The sequence below is a fragment of the Podarcis cretensis genome (assembly GCF_951804945.1).
Source record: "Podarcis cretensis genome assembly, chromosome: 7".
In the NCBI taxonomy this organism is placed as follows: Eukaryota; Metazoa; Chordata; class Lepidosauria; order Squamata; family Lacertidae; genus Podarcis; species Podarcis cretensis.
Window position 1 is genome coordinate 67059151 of NC_137176.1, and position 15226 is coordinate 67074376.

At 42.7% G+C, this 15226-nt stretch overlaps 1 protein-coding gene across 7 annotated transcripts in view; it reads right to left on the reverse strand.

Moving 5' to 3' along the window:
* RUNX1T1 (RUNX1 partner transcriptional co-repressor 1) overlaps nucleotides 1-11517 on the reverse strand; it is a 157817-nt gene extending 146300 nt beyond the window's left edge. The window contains exons 1-2 of one of the 7 annotated variants that reach the window (XM_079983116.1): nucleotides 10630-11516; nucleotides 9828-9960 (exon numbers count right to left, since the gene is read on the reverse strand). Coding sequence is in view for 1 of the 7 variants with exons in the window: in XM_079983114.1 (XP_079839240.1) it covers nucleotides 10630-10657 (28 nt within the window). In the remaining 6 variants the exon portion in view is untranslated. Of the gene's footprint in view, nucleotides 1-1479; nucleotides 1605-1809; nucleotides 1881-9827; nucleotides 9961-10629 lie in introns of those variants that run through there. The other 6 variants (XM_079983110.1, XM_079983114.1, XM_079983111.1 and 3 more) reach the window with 6 other exon arrangements.
* Nucleotides 11518-15226: the final 3709 nt, after the last annotated feature.

Genomic DNA, 15226 nt, shown 5'->3' on the forward strand with positions numbered 1-15226 from the left:
ATAAAATATGAAAAGCCAAGTACCTTGTTATGTTGTCTGCTCTTAGCTCTTAAACTCTAAACTGCAGCAGCCCTAGCAGGTAAACATGGGCCACCATAATTCTAGGTGCAATTATAGATGCTCCCAAGACCTGCTGTATGTCAGCTTTGTAACTGATAGAGGCTAATCCTCCCCAAGTGTTCTGCAACCATCCATTACTATTCTGCTTCAGTGATAAGGTAGCTTGAAGGCAGATATGACATACAGTAATATATTTGGCACTCTGCCTGTTGGTTTGTGAACTTGTGTTCCATCATGTTCACTGAGGCAATCATAAACCTGAAATGTCAATATATTCAGTCAATGGAAGTAAAATAATGGGACTCTATTGTCTTACGCTATTGATCTTCTGTTGTCAACACAGATACATGTCCTACCGCCCCTCTTGGCTTTACACAAATTTTAATTAGACTCTTAGCTACTGGATCATATCTCTGTATCCAGTTATGCCAACACCTGGCCAAGCGCTGCAGCCAGAGGAAGGTGTTAATATCTCAAAACAAAAACAAATTGAGTTTAAAGCACTATCTGCCCATTTCAGTAGAACTGACTTTCAAGTAACGGTGCATAGGGCTGGGGTATTCTGAAGCCAGAGGGGTTTATTGGGAACTTAAAAAAAATTACTTCCAGATGGTGTTTGAGCTGTCCCTTGCCTAGAGAAAACCAGCTTATCATTCTTTCCTATTCTGAGGAATTCTAAGAACAGTATCAAAATTTAAAATATAAAAAAGCATGCATTTGTGGACTTAGGTCCTATCACCTAAAAACCAAACAGAGGTTAAGCAGAAAGCACAGCGAGTCCTTCACTAAATAAAAAAATTAACAGTATCCCTCTTACAAATAGTCATGCATACAATTCTGGCATAAAATTCAAACCAGAAATCCCCTGAGGTTGCCATTCCAAGAATTTGTTACAAGGAAGTAACACCCATTGCACTCAGTGGGATTAATGTGTTGGACTCCCATTACCAATTGCACTTATTGTTGTTTTATGAGAACCATTATCTCAAAACACTCAGAATATAGTCCATATGCAGAAACTTCAGTAAAGGTGGGATAAAAAGAAAAGGGATGAAACCCTTCTGAAACTTTTTTTTTAAAAGCAATGGACATTTTCAAAGCTTCCCTTCTCCCCCCTACACACAGAGACTATTTGCTACCCATTCTCACCCAATAAAAGAGGTAATCAAATTGTTACGATGTTCATCCTCTCTGTCTATCTAATGCTTTTAAAGCCGGGTAAATAAATAATCTCTTTGCCACAAAACCACACTTCCTTTGCTGTATCACGGATTTTTTTTAACAAAAAAACAAACCCCAAACCCCTTCCTAAACCCATTCAGACTAGCCACACTAAAACCAATTAAAGATAAGGGTGGGGGCGGGGGGGGGAGAGATGGAGAGAGAGAGAGAGAGAGAGGAGAGATAAAATAATCTCACCTTTGCAAGTCCTGTTTGAATAACTGAGCTGATGGGAGATTGCAAGGCCAGGCCAGGTGAGGTTAGATGCCTCATAACCCCACACAACAAAAGGCAGATCCCTTTTCTCTCACTCCAGGCTAATCTTTAAATGTAAATTCCCCACCAGCTAAGAAGAGAAGCAAGATAAGAGGTTACATCTTCACTTCTCCGGAGCTGTTATCGACTTCAGCATCATTTAGAGGAGATGGGGAGGGGGCGCTGAGAAAGGGAGGGAGGGAGGGAGGGAGAAGAAGCATCTCTCCCCCCCCCCTCTCCCGCAACACCACTTTCAAAATGCTTGGAGATTACCTTCTGGCTGAGGAGAGCACAGGCAGGAGCCGAGGCAGCAGCGCAGCTAGGGCTTTGTATTCATTAAACACACATCGCAGCTTATCTGAAGTAAAAGCCTTGTCAGGATGGCACATTGTATGTGAGAGAAAGGAGGGGGAAGGAGAGGCAATGTGCATCAGGGTGATTACAATATCAGCATGGCCCAGATGGAAGCAGGAAAATAAACAGAGAGAGAGGGAGAAGGAGGGAGGGGGCACTCGCCTAGAGGTGGGAGCAAACTTCTCCTCATGGGGGTGGAAAGCCCAACTTTGGCGCACATATATGCACAGACACACCTGCTAAGGAAGCACCCATCTTCCGGCCAGGGAAACTGCCATTAAGCCAAGGCCCTTTCTCAAGGGAATATTTTCCATACGTCTTCTTTTTTTCAAAAATAAATAAATTTTTAAAAATCAAGTTTGCCTGAATAAAATACCTGAAGAAGAAGTTCGATCTGTGCCAGGGTTTCCCCTCAGTTCTTAATGCCAGGTCCCAAAATGCAAATATGTGAAGCAAGGACAATGATGGCATTCCAGATATAAAGTGGATTTCCTTTACCGCTGCATGACTAGAATGTTCTAGAAATTAAAACTTTGGTTCTCTCAGTTCCATGATCAGTTTACTGGTTTTATCTTCTCCTTTCTTCTTCTTCTTCGGTAAAATATGTATCATCCAGTTTATTATGGGCCATGAAGACCCGCCAAGAACAAGCAAAGTTCATCTAACCATTACTTGTTTGTACTCATACTTCCCTCAGTGTAGGCCCTTTTACGAAGCACATTGCAGGGCAGGCTCAAATGTCTCCTTGTTACATGGAGGGGGATGAAGAACCTAAGAAAAAGTTTGTCCATTATTGGTGCATTTCCTGGCAACCTGGAGCAACCAGGAATTTTGATTTTTAGTCCTTTAAAACTGCAAACCTCTTTGGGTGCCTTTGGCAGAAAGGTGGTATATAAATGCAATGGATGAATGTGTTGCTATCTCCATTATTTGAATTTTTCTGATCTGGACCAAACTAAAACCTGCCCAAAGGGCCAAAGTAACTTGGCCCTCTTTAACTTGCTCATTCTAAAAAGTGTAATCTTAACCATCTCAGTTTTCTCATACCTTCCTAAAATTGATGAAGAAAAACTGAAATATTCTGAACACATCAAAGTAAGTTTTTAAGTCTGTCAGAGCTGGGACTCCCCTTAGCTCCAAACATTCTGCAACATGAGACACAGTTAATTTACCCTATGCATCCACCTCTCTCTCTTTCATTCTCCTCTCTCACTATTGGCCCTTCTTAAAAGGCAACCACCCACTGAAAAGATGGCAGAAAAATGGTGGTGGCACTGAAGCTGTGACATGTCCCAATTTGGGGTTCTGATCCACCAGCTAAAATTTACTTAGAATACATAAGGCTCCAACATGTCAATAGGTGAATATATACCAACATACAAACATACACGCCAACCTCTTGCAAAGAGTTTCCTCAGCCATTTTTTTTATGTGGAAACAGATTAAAGGGCAATTATCTGCCTGGTCCAATCTCATAAATTAAAGTGATGTCTAATGTATTGCTTTCATTTTTTTGAAAGTTTGTGGGTTCCCTGTTTGTTTAAGCATTTAGTGAGCTTAGCAAACACCTTTAATAAAAGAGATCCATACTGTTTAATCCACTACTTCTGCATCTAAAAAGAACTGTAGTTATTCTTTCTCCACATAAGGTTTCTATCATTAAATTGGTGACTTGGAAATCTAGACCCCACATGACTTATTTTAAGTTCACCCAGTGAAACCATGGAGAATCAAGACAAGTATAAAGAAAATAATTCACTGAATATGCTGGCACCAGCGTATTAGCCAAATTCATGGAGGAAACATTAACAAATTGTTATTGTCCATGATAATTAAATGCGGCATCTGTCCTTAGAAGCAGTATACCTCTAGCCAGTGCTTTTTTCCTGGGGGGACTCAGGGGTATGCAGACCCCTAAACATTTTGTGAATCTAAGTTTGGCCTCATTAAGGGGCAGTATTTCAATATGAGTAGGAAAATGAGAGTATCTGTTTGCTGTGATTGGACAAAGAAGGCAAAACTAGCAGCACCATCCAAAGCATGTCTCTTCAGAAGTCCCACTGAAATCAGTAAGACTTACTTCTGAGCAAGCTGCAGATGGATGTTTGACTTGATCCACAGGGCTCTTCTTAAAAAGTAAAAGAGCACGGAATGAAAGTTTTCCATGTTGAGAAGACTATAATGGTGATGATATTAATTTACTTTGAAAATTGTCTATTCCCCTTGGGACTGCTGATCATCAAATCAAAAGAGGGAATACTGGGCAACTATAGCAGCCAGAGCAATACACTTGGACCAAATGCTTCCTTTCCCCACCAAAGAATATATGGAAGAGGACTTGACACATGACAAAGGCCAAAAGCAGAATCTTAACACCAGAGGAAAGTGTGTGTGTGTGTGTGTGTGTGTGTGTGTGAAAATTGTGACACTGTAATGAAATGCCACATAAAGACGACTCTGTCATAAATCCTCTACTAATCCAATAATGTGAAAACCTCATGGTATCATTGGGACATAGCACAAGATATTATTTTCTAATTCTTCATTCCTCAGAATGCATCGCAAGGCTTATACCAACAAAATGTGCTCTGTGTTGAGTGTTCTGTGATCACACATTGGTCTTCAGCATAGTTACTCAGAACCAAGTCCCAATAACTTCTCTTTTTTTACTTGCTACAAATAAATTTGAGGTGAATAACTGCACCATCACTGCCAGAAAGGATGTCTGAATGTACACTGATGAAAGAGCAAATCTTATGTATCTAAAGTGACGTCTGGTTCTCTACACAGATTGTTTCATTCTCGAAATGCAAACAACTTTCCCCCACCTCCTCATCGCCTTCTATAATGGTCATGTATGGATAACCATATTCGATAGAAATCAAGCATACATTATAAAGAGAATGAAAAGTATGCTCAATTTGCTTCAGCTGGGTGCATTTGCTCCAGTAGCAAATCTGTATGAATCAGGGATACTTTCTGTGGAATCCACAGATGGTCTTTGGCTGCAGTGTAAGTCCTATTGAACACAGTGGACTTACTTCAAGTAAAAATGCACATGATGGGTTGTTAGTTAAATAATAATCAGAATCTTCCAGAAACTTCTCTTATGCCTATTCTATGCAAACAATGCACCACAGGACATAGCTGTGCAGCCATGATGTAAAGCAAAATTACCATGGATTGGGCCCTAGGTCTCCAGAACGTTTTCCTATGGTGGTGAGGGGAGGAGAGTCTTCTCAAAATATTAGCACTTATTCCCCAGATTTAAGATATATTTTAGACATTACAGGAACTGTAATATTTAAATCTTTCCTATCTGGTAGATCTCACAGAAAACTGCCATGTTTTTAGAACAAATCATTTGTTGTGAAAATGTTTGTTCTGCCCACCTCTCCCTCCCCCTTTTTTGCTTTAAAGAAAGCAATATACACGGTGGTCAGAGTAAAAATGTGTAACAGACGAACCATTCATAATCACAGCTGTCTGAAAGTCCAAGCTTGAGGCTACAAATCTTAATTTCAGCTGATTCTCTCTTAATAACGGGTTACCTCCTTATAAAGCAAGGAAGTCCATCTGCCTCAGGCAGAGAGATTTTTTGGCTGTTTTAATGCTTCAAAACCTAGCATTTCCTTTCTTGCATTGAATATGTGAATTCTAGTGTGTTATAATGTGAGAATGCCAACATATGACCATTATACTATAATACCTCACTGCTCAGCTCAGCTCGTCATTACTTCACTTGTAATTCTTATGCTAATTATGTTCATAATTACTATAAACAGATGTGGGAGAAATGCATGTGACCTTTTATTTGCAAAATACATTCTTAATTCCTTTAAGGTTAGCACACATATGCACCAAAACTACTAAGTCAGATGGGAAATGTAAAGAAATAGCTATATGAAATAATTATCTCCAATCTAGAAAAGACCAGCTGTATCCCAGTATACTGAAGCAAATACTTTTTTTTTTTTCAAAATTAGGATAAGAGGTTCTCAAAAAGAGCACAAAAAACATGAACCCCAAATGACCACTTTTTACCACTGAGCACTCACAACTCAAACTATAGTGCTAATTCAGTATCCCATTGCCCTTTCTTCCCATTCTGTTTCACAATTGCCAGGGCATGGCAGTCAATATAGCAGTTTGTTTTCCTTTCAAAATTAGCATCTTCCTCTGTACACAAGACTCATTTACAATAAAATCACTATGGGTTTCATTACCAAAAAGACCTCTCCATTTTTATTTCTCCTCCCACCCACCCCCTATAATTAGGGTGGACAGACAGGTGACACCCCCCCCCCCCCTTGCGCAGATGGCTCCTGGGAATGATGCAAAAGTAGCTGCTTCTGTTTAAACAACATACAGATAACCTGCCCTGTTCTTATCACTCACAATTACCTCCATTATAGTGAACCCATGCTTACTTTAATAAAACACCCACTGCTCTTTAAACATCATTTGAGAACTTTCTTATCAGTGGTGGAAAAGATATTAATGAAGATGGAAGTCAATGTCTTGCAGATTAAGCTAATCGTGCATTCTAAATTTAAACCGCTTTTAAAAGCTATGCTCCTTTTTATTTGTCTAAGCGCTTCCTTTCAGTGCCATTCTGCTTCAAAATATTTGCTTTTAAAAAATATTCAGCTTAAAACAAAAGCAGACTTGAATTAGAATATGACCATTGCCATTTGCAATGCCCAGTGTACCCAATGCATTTGCTCCTATTAAGAAGTAATTTTGCATTGCTATCTGCACGTGTTTGTCTTCCTGGACTCTGCAGCACTGATCATGTTAAAAGGAATGTGGAGAGTTAAGGAAATTTTGCACTGGAGGCCATTCTTTTGTGAGAAAACGGGGTCATTTACATTTTAATACCGATACTTAGATTTCTGTGTACTTCTAAGGCCCCTAGAACTATCGACAAGACTCAGTGAAAAAGCACCATTTTAAAAACCCCCACCTCATCCAGATTTAACCAATCCACCAGATACAAACGTTTCCATCCCACAGCAAGTCCCTGTTTTATTTCTGCTGATAAGGCTTTTTGATCGCCAAGTGTCAACTTAAGTTCGCACAGGACAAAGGAGGTGGCAGTCTTGGAAGTGTTTATTTCCCCCCGAAAATGGGAGCATGATACTGACACACAGTTGTGTCGCTTTTCAATTAGCTAAATATTTTAACAGTAATGAGCTTGTGGCAAACAAAGTTGAACAATGAAAACGTCCATGGTAGCAGCCCTTCCCCCTCCTGTCCACAATGCAAATACTACACAGATGCCAATTTTTGTTCACAGCGCCTTGCTAGCAAAGCGCCATGCAGCCTTAGTGCAGCAGGCTTTGCATTCAATGCTTGTCAGCTGAGCTCCATTTCAGAAGGGTGAGAAACAGGAGTTGACAGGGAAGAATGCCTGGGGGCTTGCTGGCCACTGACCAGGGCTTCAGGTGGAGGAACCTTCTCCTCCTCCTTCTCTATACAGAATCACAAGGCATGATGTTGGCAGAGGCGTACATGCCGTTCAAGTATTAAGAAGACATAGTGCCACACGGACAATGGTGTATGCTCACAATACTTTGATGGAGTGTTCCCATCAAGTTTGGGTTAACCAAGGGAGTGTGTATAAAAATAAATATTTTAAAACAAAAGCATTTTAGGAAAAAGATGGACACTCCTGGAGCAAAACACAGTGAGCAGAAGCAGTTGCCAGAATGCAGTCTGCATTCCACTGCAAAAGGGAATGTGAGCTCGTTCACAAGAGTTTTGAAGACAAAAGTCTTATTTCTCATAAACACAGAATGAAAGATGGTCGGGTTTTGTATTAAGTCATCGGCATGGGATATCTATACTTGCACCTTTTTTTTTGTTTTAATTTACAGTGCTCTACAGTTTTATGCCAAGGGGGGTGAGGGGAAGTGGGGGGGGTGGAAGAGGGAGAATCCACCAATCCAATTCAACATGTGCTACGGTAGTAAAAATACACAATGAAATTTGATACACTGACCAGAAAAGTTTTGCAGTAATAATTAAGAAAGATGGCTGGCTAACACAACAGCTTGCAAGTCGTTTGTTAGAATGCAAGAAACTTTGTGCTGGATATTTTTCTAAGGGACACTGCTAAGTAAACAATTTTCAGATTTTTAGAATCCGGCACTCGGATTGTGTAGGGAAGGCAGTCTAAATTTCCTAAGAGTTTCCACAGCTGTTGAAAATCATGCTGGTTCACTTTCCTTAGGAAATAATCTCAAAGGAATTGAAAAAGAATTGAAAAGGGAACTATGGCACAACCATTAGAGACCAATATTGTTAGATCTGTATCTGTGTCATATCCTCTGTGTAATCAGCCAGAAATTAAAATAAAAACTGATAATATATCAGGTCAGCATAAGGTAAGTCTCTTGGTAAATTCTTAAATCCATAAAGATGCTGAAATAAAAATGCCAATTTAAGTTTTCTATTTTACTTTTAAGAGCACTTTAAGACTATCGCCATAACAACACAAACATCACAGAGATCAGATTTCAGATCACATAGATTTTTGTTTGTCAGGGGTATTTGTGTGTCTGGGTTTTTATTATTATATTAATACAGAATATCAAAACAGATTTAAAGTTGGTCTACAACTGATGGAGGGGGGAAAAATCTGATTTGGTCAGCAACTCAGACCACCATCAAGGGAAAAATCAATTTTCAGCAGCTGTGGACAGCCATTTAAGTCTGGGGCCTGAACAGATTAATTAGGGAAAGCAATGTTAAAAGTTAAAGGGGTCATAGTTACATTAAGTACATGAATTTCTGCTGAAGCAAAACCCGAGCAGTGCATTCCAAGACTCAGAAGTAATCCATCAAGTAAGTGGGCCACATTATAACATTTGCTAGGAAATCTCCCATTGCAAGATACACTATAGGAAGCAGCCATATACAGAGTCAGGCTACTGGTATACCTAGTTCAATATTGTTGGCACTGACTGCTAGCAGCTCTCCTGTATTTAGACAGAGAATCTACCTGGAGAGGCAAGGAATTGAACATGAGCCCTTCTGCATGTGAACTGTAAACTACCTAGAGCCTTTGCCCTCAATCGCAGGGAGACTTAGCCTGCAATATCCTAAACATAAACACCTGGGAACAAGTCTCATTGAACTCAGCTGAGCTAATTCCCTGAGTAGACATGCACAAGATTGTGCTGTAAGGATGCAATCTGATAGACCTTTTACCTAGGCATAAGCCCCTCTTGGACACAGCAGGACTTACTTCCAGACAGACATAAAAATTACACAAAACCTCCACTATATCAAAATGTAGTAGCAATGACTGCTTTTCTCTTACATAGCATAAGTTGTATGCATTTAGGAGCTCGGTAACCTCAATGAGTCCATATGGTCCATAATAGAAATTCCACTTCCATTTCTAAATAATACAGTAGGAAGTTCGATGTTCCAAAACAATTTGGTACTACAGGAGATTCAGTGATGAACCACTCATAGTACTGAAATTACACTAAAATCAGTGAAACTTCAAGCCAGTGAAAAAAGTAAATGGTCAACTAAGCTTCCTATCTTTTGTGACCTGTTCATTGTGTTTATTCCAAGAGAGACACTCCTTGGCTAAGGCTCAAATTCTATCCTAAACATACATACTTACCTGGGAGAAAGCTCCATTGAACTCAATGAGTCTTACTTCTAAGTAAATGTATTTAGGAGATTGCTACAAGTTTACAAAACTTACCAAAACGCTAAAGTTCTCTTCAATACAGTCTAGAACAGATCTTTGAAATGTCCAGTGAAATACATTAATAAACAAATCTGGAAGTTCCTGATCTCGAATTATTGTTAATCATTTTTATACGTAACAGTAAAGTGACAATACAGAGATCAAAGATTTGTTCATGTTTCATTCTGCACTTGATTATACAGAAATTAAATGGGATATCCTTTACCTGAAATATATCTGTGAGAAAAATATGTCTACAGCGCTTTCCGTGATTTACAGTTTCGATCCATACTGTCTAGGTTGTAACATTACATTTCAAGCGCTCTTGATCACATGAGCTCATATCGAGCAAGGATCATCTTGAAATAGAGGGACAAAAAGAAAAGAAACAGAGATGAGACTATGGGTTAATTCGCAAAAGGAGATCTCATGCCAGCCTGGAAAACCTGTTTTCTGAATCAGAAGCCCTGCCGCATCCCCATCCCAGATACGTCGTTGCGGTTACTCGGCAGTAAACAATAGCACTCTGCACGCGCTCAGAGGCACTGTGGTGGTCGCACTCGTTTTGGCGCGAGGGTGGGGAAGATAGGTTACTGAACTGAGCCCATTTCAAATTTAAGCACTTGAGCTCAGGGAGTCTTATACTCGAATTCGAACCGATGCTGCAGACGGAGCTTATTTTTCCCCATAAAACTTTTTGCTCTTTGGTCACTTTCGGAAAGGGGCAAAATCGAGAGCTGAGAGTCGTGGGGTATTTCGGTTTGGTTTCGCATGCAATCCTATCCTTTGCGCGGTTTGCTACCGCGGCAACAGCAACTCCAAGCCGTGTTAGTGGGTTAGTTAACAACCACAGGATCCCGCCTAAGTAAAGGGCAGACAGGGGATGAAATCCGGGGACCGAAGCTGCGCGCCACCCAACCCATCCCAGCTCCGGGATCTAGTGGCGCGCCAATTCCTAGTCCCTCCGCATGCCTTGCTGCCGGCTGGTCGGTCGGGGGTGTAAGGTAAGGTGGGTGGGTGTTACTTACATTGCAAAGGACCGGAGACTCCCACCATTCGCCCCAGGCAGAGAGCTGAAAATAAAAAGTTCCAGTCCTCCTTGGCGGAGCTCGGACAGCCCCGGCTGGCCGGCCGGCGGGGACCCGGGAGAGGAAAAAGGGGCGACGCAATGTGGCTTCGCTTCCTTCTCTTTCCTCCCCGCTCCGGATCATCCACGTTCACGCACGAAAAGGTCCAAACGGCGCGAAGGAAACGAGGAAAGACGAAGCCAAACTCCAGCTGTTCTTACGCGTGTGGTTTCTCTCTCTTTCTTTTTAATAAAAAAGGGTGGGGGGGGGGAGGAAAGGAGGATCCGCGCGAGGGAGAGCTTCTCGGGGGTGCCAAAGGCTCAAGAAAGCGCATATAAGAATCAGCGTAGCAAGAAGAATGGAAAATAAAAGTCCTCCAAGTAGCCCGATGCGGAATGCTCAGTTCCTCCTCCTCGGCGGCCGCCCGTGGTCGCTGTTATTGTTGCAGACGAAAAATGTGAGCGGAGAGTCCAAGCGGTGGATCTTACGCGCTGTCAGTGGCGGTGCGCCTGCCTCCTCCTCCTGCCGCCGCCGCCTCTTCTCTCTCTCTCTCTCTCTCTCTCTCTAAGGCGGCGATGCATAGATTTGCAGGCTTCCCATGCGCCCGCCCGCTCGGGGAAGCAGCTCCATGTAATGTCTGTGCACAGATCCGCCCTGCAGGAAAGGCTCCGCCGTTTGTTTGTTTGTTCTCCCCTCGCGCGCGCGTGTGTATGTGTGTGCGCGCGTCTCCGTATGTATATGTGTGTGTGTGTGCGCGTCTGACTCTCTCTTTCCTCCCACCCCCCTCTGCTAGCAGCCACCTCTAAAGTCAAACAGCATACTGCAAGCAGCTGGCCTGGCTCAGCTACCCAGGTGCAGGGGGGAGGGCTTAAAGCAGTGGGAGGTGATAGAGGTAGGAGACATCTGTGTCATGAGCGAAGAGGAGGGGGGGGGTCAAGTATATGTTAACAATAGTCAAGCCCAGTCCCTCTTGGGCAGCCTGCCTGCTTTTCCTTTCATTTCTCTCTCTCTCTCTTTTACTTAGTGGGCATGCAACTTGGTCCCTAATGAAGCCCGTTCCCAAGGCCGCCTGCTCTCCGAGTCCAGACTGCCCTGCAGTAACCCAAGACAAACACTTTCCCCAGCCATCTGGAGAACTGCTGCTGCTGCTGCTGCTGCCTTCTCCGCCTGCACCTCGTCACTGTCTGAAGAGAGACAGCAGCACTGCTAGGAATCAAGCCACTCCGAGATCGACTCTCCTTAATCCCCTTCTGTTAGCTGGTTTTCTCGGGCTGACTATTTGCTTTCACATTAAATAATAGCCTTAGAGAAAACAATTATCATTCTCTTTCTGCCTTCTCTTCCCAGCCTTCATCTCTCTCTTCTCCCTCCCCCACCCCCCAATACAGAAATTTATTTATTTTGTTAAAAGAAGTTTCTGTCGACATTAAAAATCAAAAGCTTTCAAATCAAAAGCTTTTACATTGGGGGGAGGGGGGAGACGAGACCCTGTCCTTCGATTTCACACTTGCCAGACAAGGAGATCATTCAGAAATTCATAGGCTGTCTCTTAAGCGAACATGAATTAACTTAGCTAAAGAATTCAAAGCACAAATAGAATGTGCACTTCAGAATGCTTCTTGCCATTTACTCGCAGGCACTGGGCAATAATTGATTAGTCCTTGGAATTATTCAGTTTATACGTTGCTTCTTGAAATACGGTTGTTTAATTTGCTTTTTAATTGGAATTGGCCCTGTCGGAAAGAGCTCGTTGCTTATATTCAGTGATCATGGTACTCTGGTAAGCAAGCTATGTATGTCTTGTGATTCAAGCCATGAGCTTAAGATTCTCTGTTACAATGGTGCTGGGGCTCACATACTTTGAAGTAATATATATTGGTACCTAAACAGCCACAGATTAAGTCAGAGTCTAACATTTCCTAGCTGTACCATTCCTGCGTCATTTATTTTGCAACCCTAATAGCCTCATTCTTTGTAGCATTAGGATGCATACAGATATTTAACAAAAGCAACTTCTCGCTTTTCGTTCTCTTATTTTATTTCAGTGATTTGTATAATCACAGGCATTTCCAACTGATGTAAAAGAGAATGGACACAATGAAACTAAAAAATGTGTTAAAGAACAAAATCAGAATTCAATTAAAAAGTCTGCCGAAATAATAATACTGTAACAAAGTCTTTGGTAAGCACTGGGAGTTTGGTAAGATAGGACTTGCAATACTGAACACATGACTCCTGGTGGATACAAGCCAGGCATCCAAACCACGTGGGGAGGGACATCGCTATAATACTGCTTCTCCAATTTCTCACCCTGATGAAATCCCAAGTTTGCAGTCTGTATGGCATTGAGACCAGCTCCTCATTGTGCAGCAATGTCCCTCCCACTTCCTCTATCCAACACCTGCAGATCAGAGTCTGGAGCACTGTACTTTTACCCCATAGACTGAGGCATGTTTAATGAAGGCACTGATTATAAATCAATAAATGAACATGTATGGGAGGTGTGTACTGCAGATCTTGCACCACCTTTCAATATTCAGGTGGGTGAGTGAAATCTTACAGGATGTATATCTAGCCCCTAGCCCATGGGTAGGCAAACTAAGGCCCAGGGGCCGGATCCGGCCCAAACGCCTTCTCAATCCGGTCCACAGATGGTCCAGGAATCAGCGTGTTTTTACATGAGTAGAATGTGTCCTTTTATTTAAAATGCATCTCTGGGTTATTTGCGGGGCGTAGGCATTCGTTTATTTCCCTTCCAAAAAATATAGTCCGGCCCTCCACAAGGTCTGAGGGACAGTGGACTAGCCCCCTACTGAAAAAGTTTGCTGACCCCTGCTAGCCCTACATTCATCCAACTATTGCCCATATATAAAGGTAAAGGGACCCCTGACCATTAGGTCCAGTCGTGGCCGACTCTGGGGTTGCGGTGCTCATGTCGCTTTACTGGCCGAGGGAGCCGGTGTACAGCTTCCAGGTCATGTGGCCAGCATGACTAAGCCACTTCTGGAGAACCAGAGCAGGGCACGGAAATGCCGTTTACCTCCCTGGCCAGAGCAGTACCTATTTATCTACTTGCACTTTGACGTGCTTTCGAACTGCTAAGTTGGCAGGAGCTGGGACCGAGCAACGGGAGCTCACCCCGTTGCAGGGATTCGAACTGCTGGCCTTCTGATCGGCAAGTCCTAGGCTCTGTGGTTAAACCCACAGCGCCATCCATGTCCCTATAGCCCATATATATTCCACCATTAATATTTGTGCTCAGCATAGAGTTAAATCAAAGAGGGGTAGATTTTGGGGAAACCTCCAAACCCCTTTATCTGAGCCTGTCCTCACACTGACTCTCAGCATCTAATCCTGTCCTGCAACACCCTCCTTCTCCTGACCCCCCCACTTGATTGCTCAACCCCCTGCTTCCAGCACATCCCAACTCATCCCTTCTGCATACTGCCCTTCAGTGTCCCATCACCATGAGCAGGGATCCAAGTCATCGTCTTCTGTGTCCTCCCCGTGGGGCTCTTGGGTGTGTAGCTCCCACAACTCTTCCTCATCCAGCCAGTCCCCAATATACAACTACATTTGTTCCTTATTCAGGGCCACATACATCCCGTTTTGTCATTGCAGCAATCCCATGAGGCTGGTAGTCTTGATAGAGAGTGGTTTTTATCAGTGCCCTCACAGGGAACTTAATGGCTGAGAAGAAATTTAAAACCAAGTCTTTCCAATCTGGTCTAACCATGTGGCCACTGCCCACCAAACTATATTTGGCTACTAGATGTTTTTTAAGTCAAATGAAAGCAGTCACTGTAGTATGAATCACAGTATAAACAACCAGAAGGTATCTTCCCTAATTACTTGAGGAGGCAGATGGGGGAGAGATCGAGGTTGAGCCCATGCTTTTCATGCAGAAGGTCTCTGTTTCAATCTCTGGCATCTCCAGTTAACAGGATCTGGTAGCTGATGGCGAGAAAGACTTCTTTTAAAGATGCATCCACATAATTTTGCTTGAGATGTAGGATGAACTGTAGCTCAGTGGAGGATCATCTGCTTTGCATTAGAAAGATCTCAAGTTCCGTTCACAGCATTGCCAGGTAGAACTGGGCATGACCCTTGTCTGAAACCCTGCAGAATTGTTGCCAGTCACTGCAGACAAAACAGACCTAAATGAGGCAATGGGAGCTTCCGATGTTCCTATGTACCCTGGAGAGAGACTGTCAGGCAGAGCAGATGATCATGGTCTAGATGGGCCAATAGCCTGACCTGCTACTAGCCAGCTTTCTATGTTTCTAAGCTTCCTATGTTGGAATGGAAAGAATTTGCTTTGTTTCCTGCAGTGTCAAAGAGCAGGAAACACTTTGCTGCAGAGGTTCCTGGAAGCAACATGTACAATTATAGCTACCATAACACAGACACACAGACACACACACACACACACACACACACACAGAAGATAGCTTCCTTATCTAAAGGGGGTGGGGTCTGGACCACACATCTATGCAGTTCTTTCACTTTCCCACCTGCTGGGAAGACACCTGCACAAAACAATAGTTTTGTTATGAGT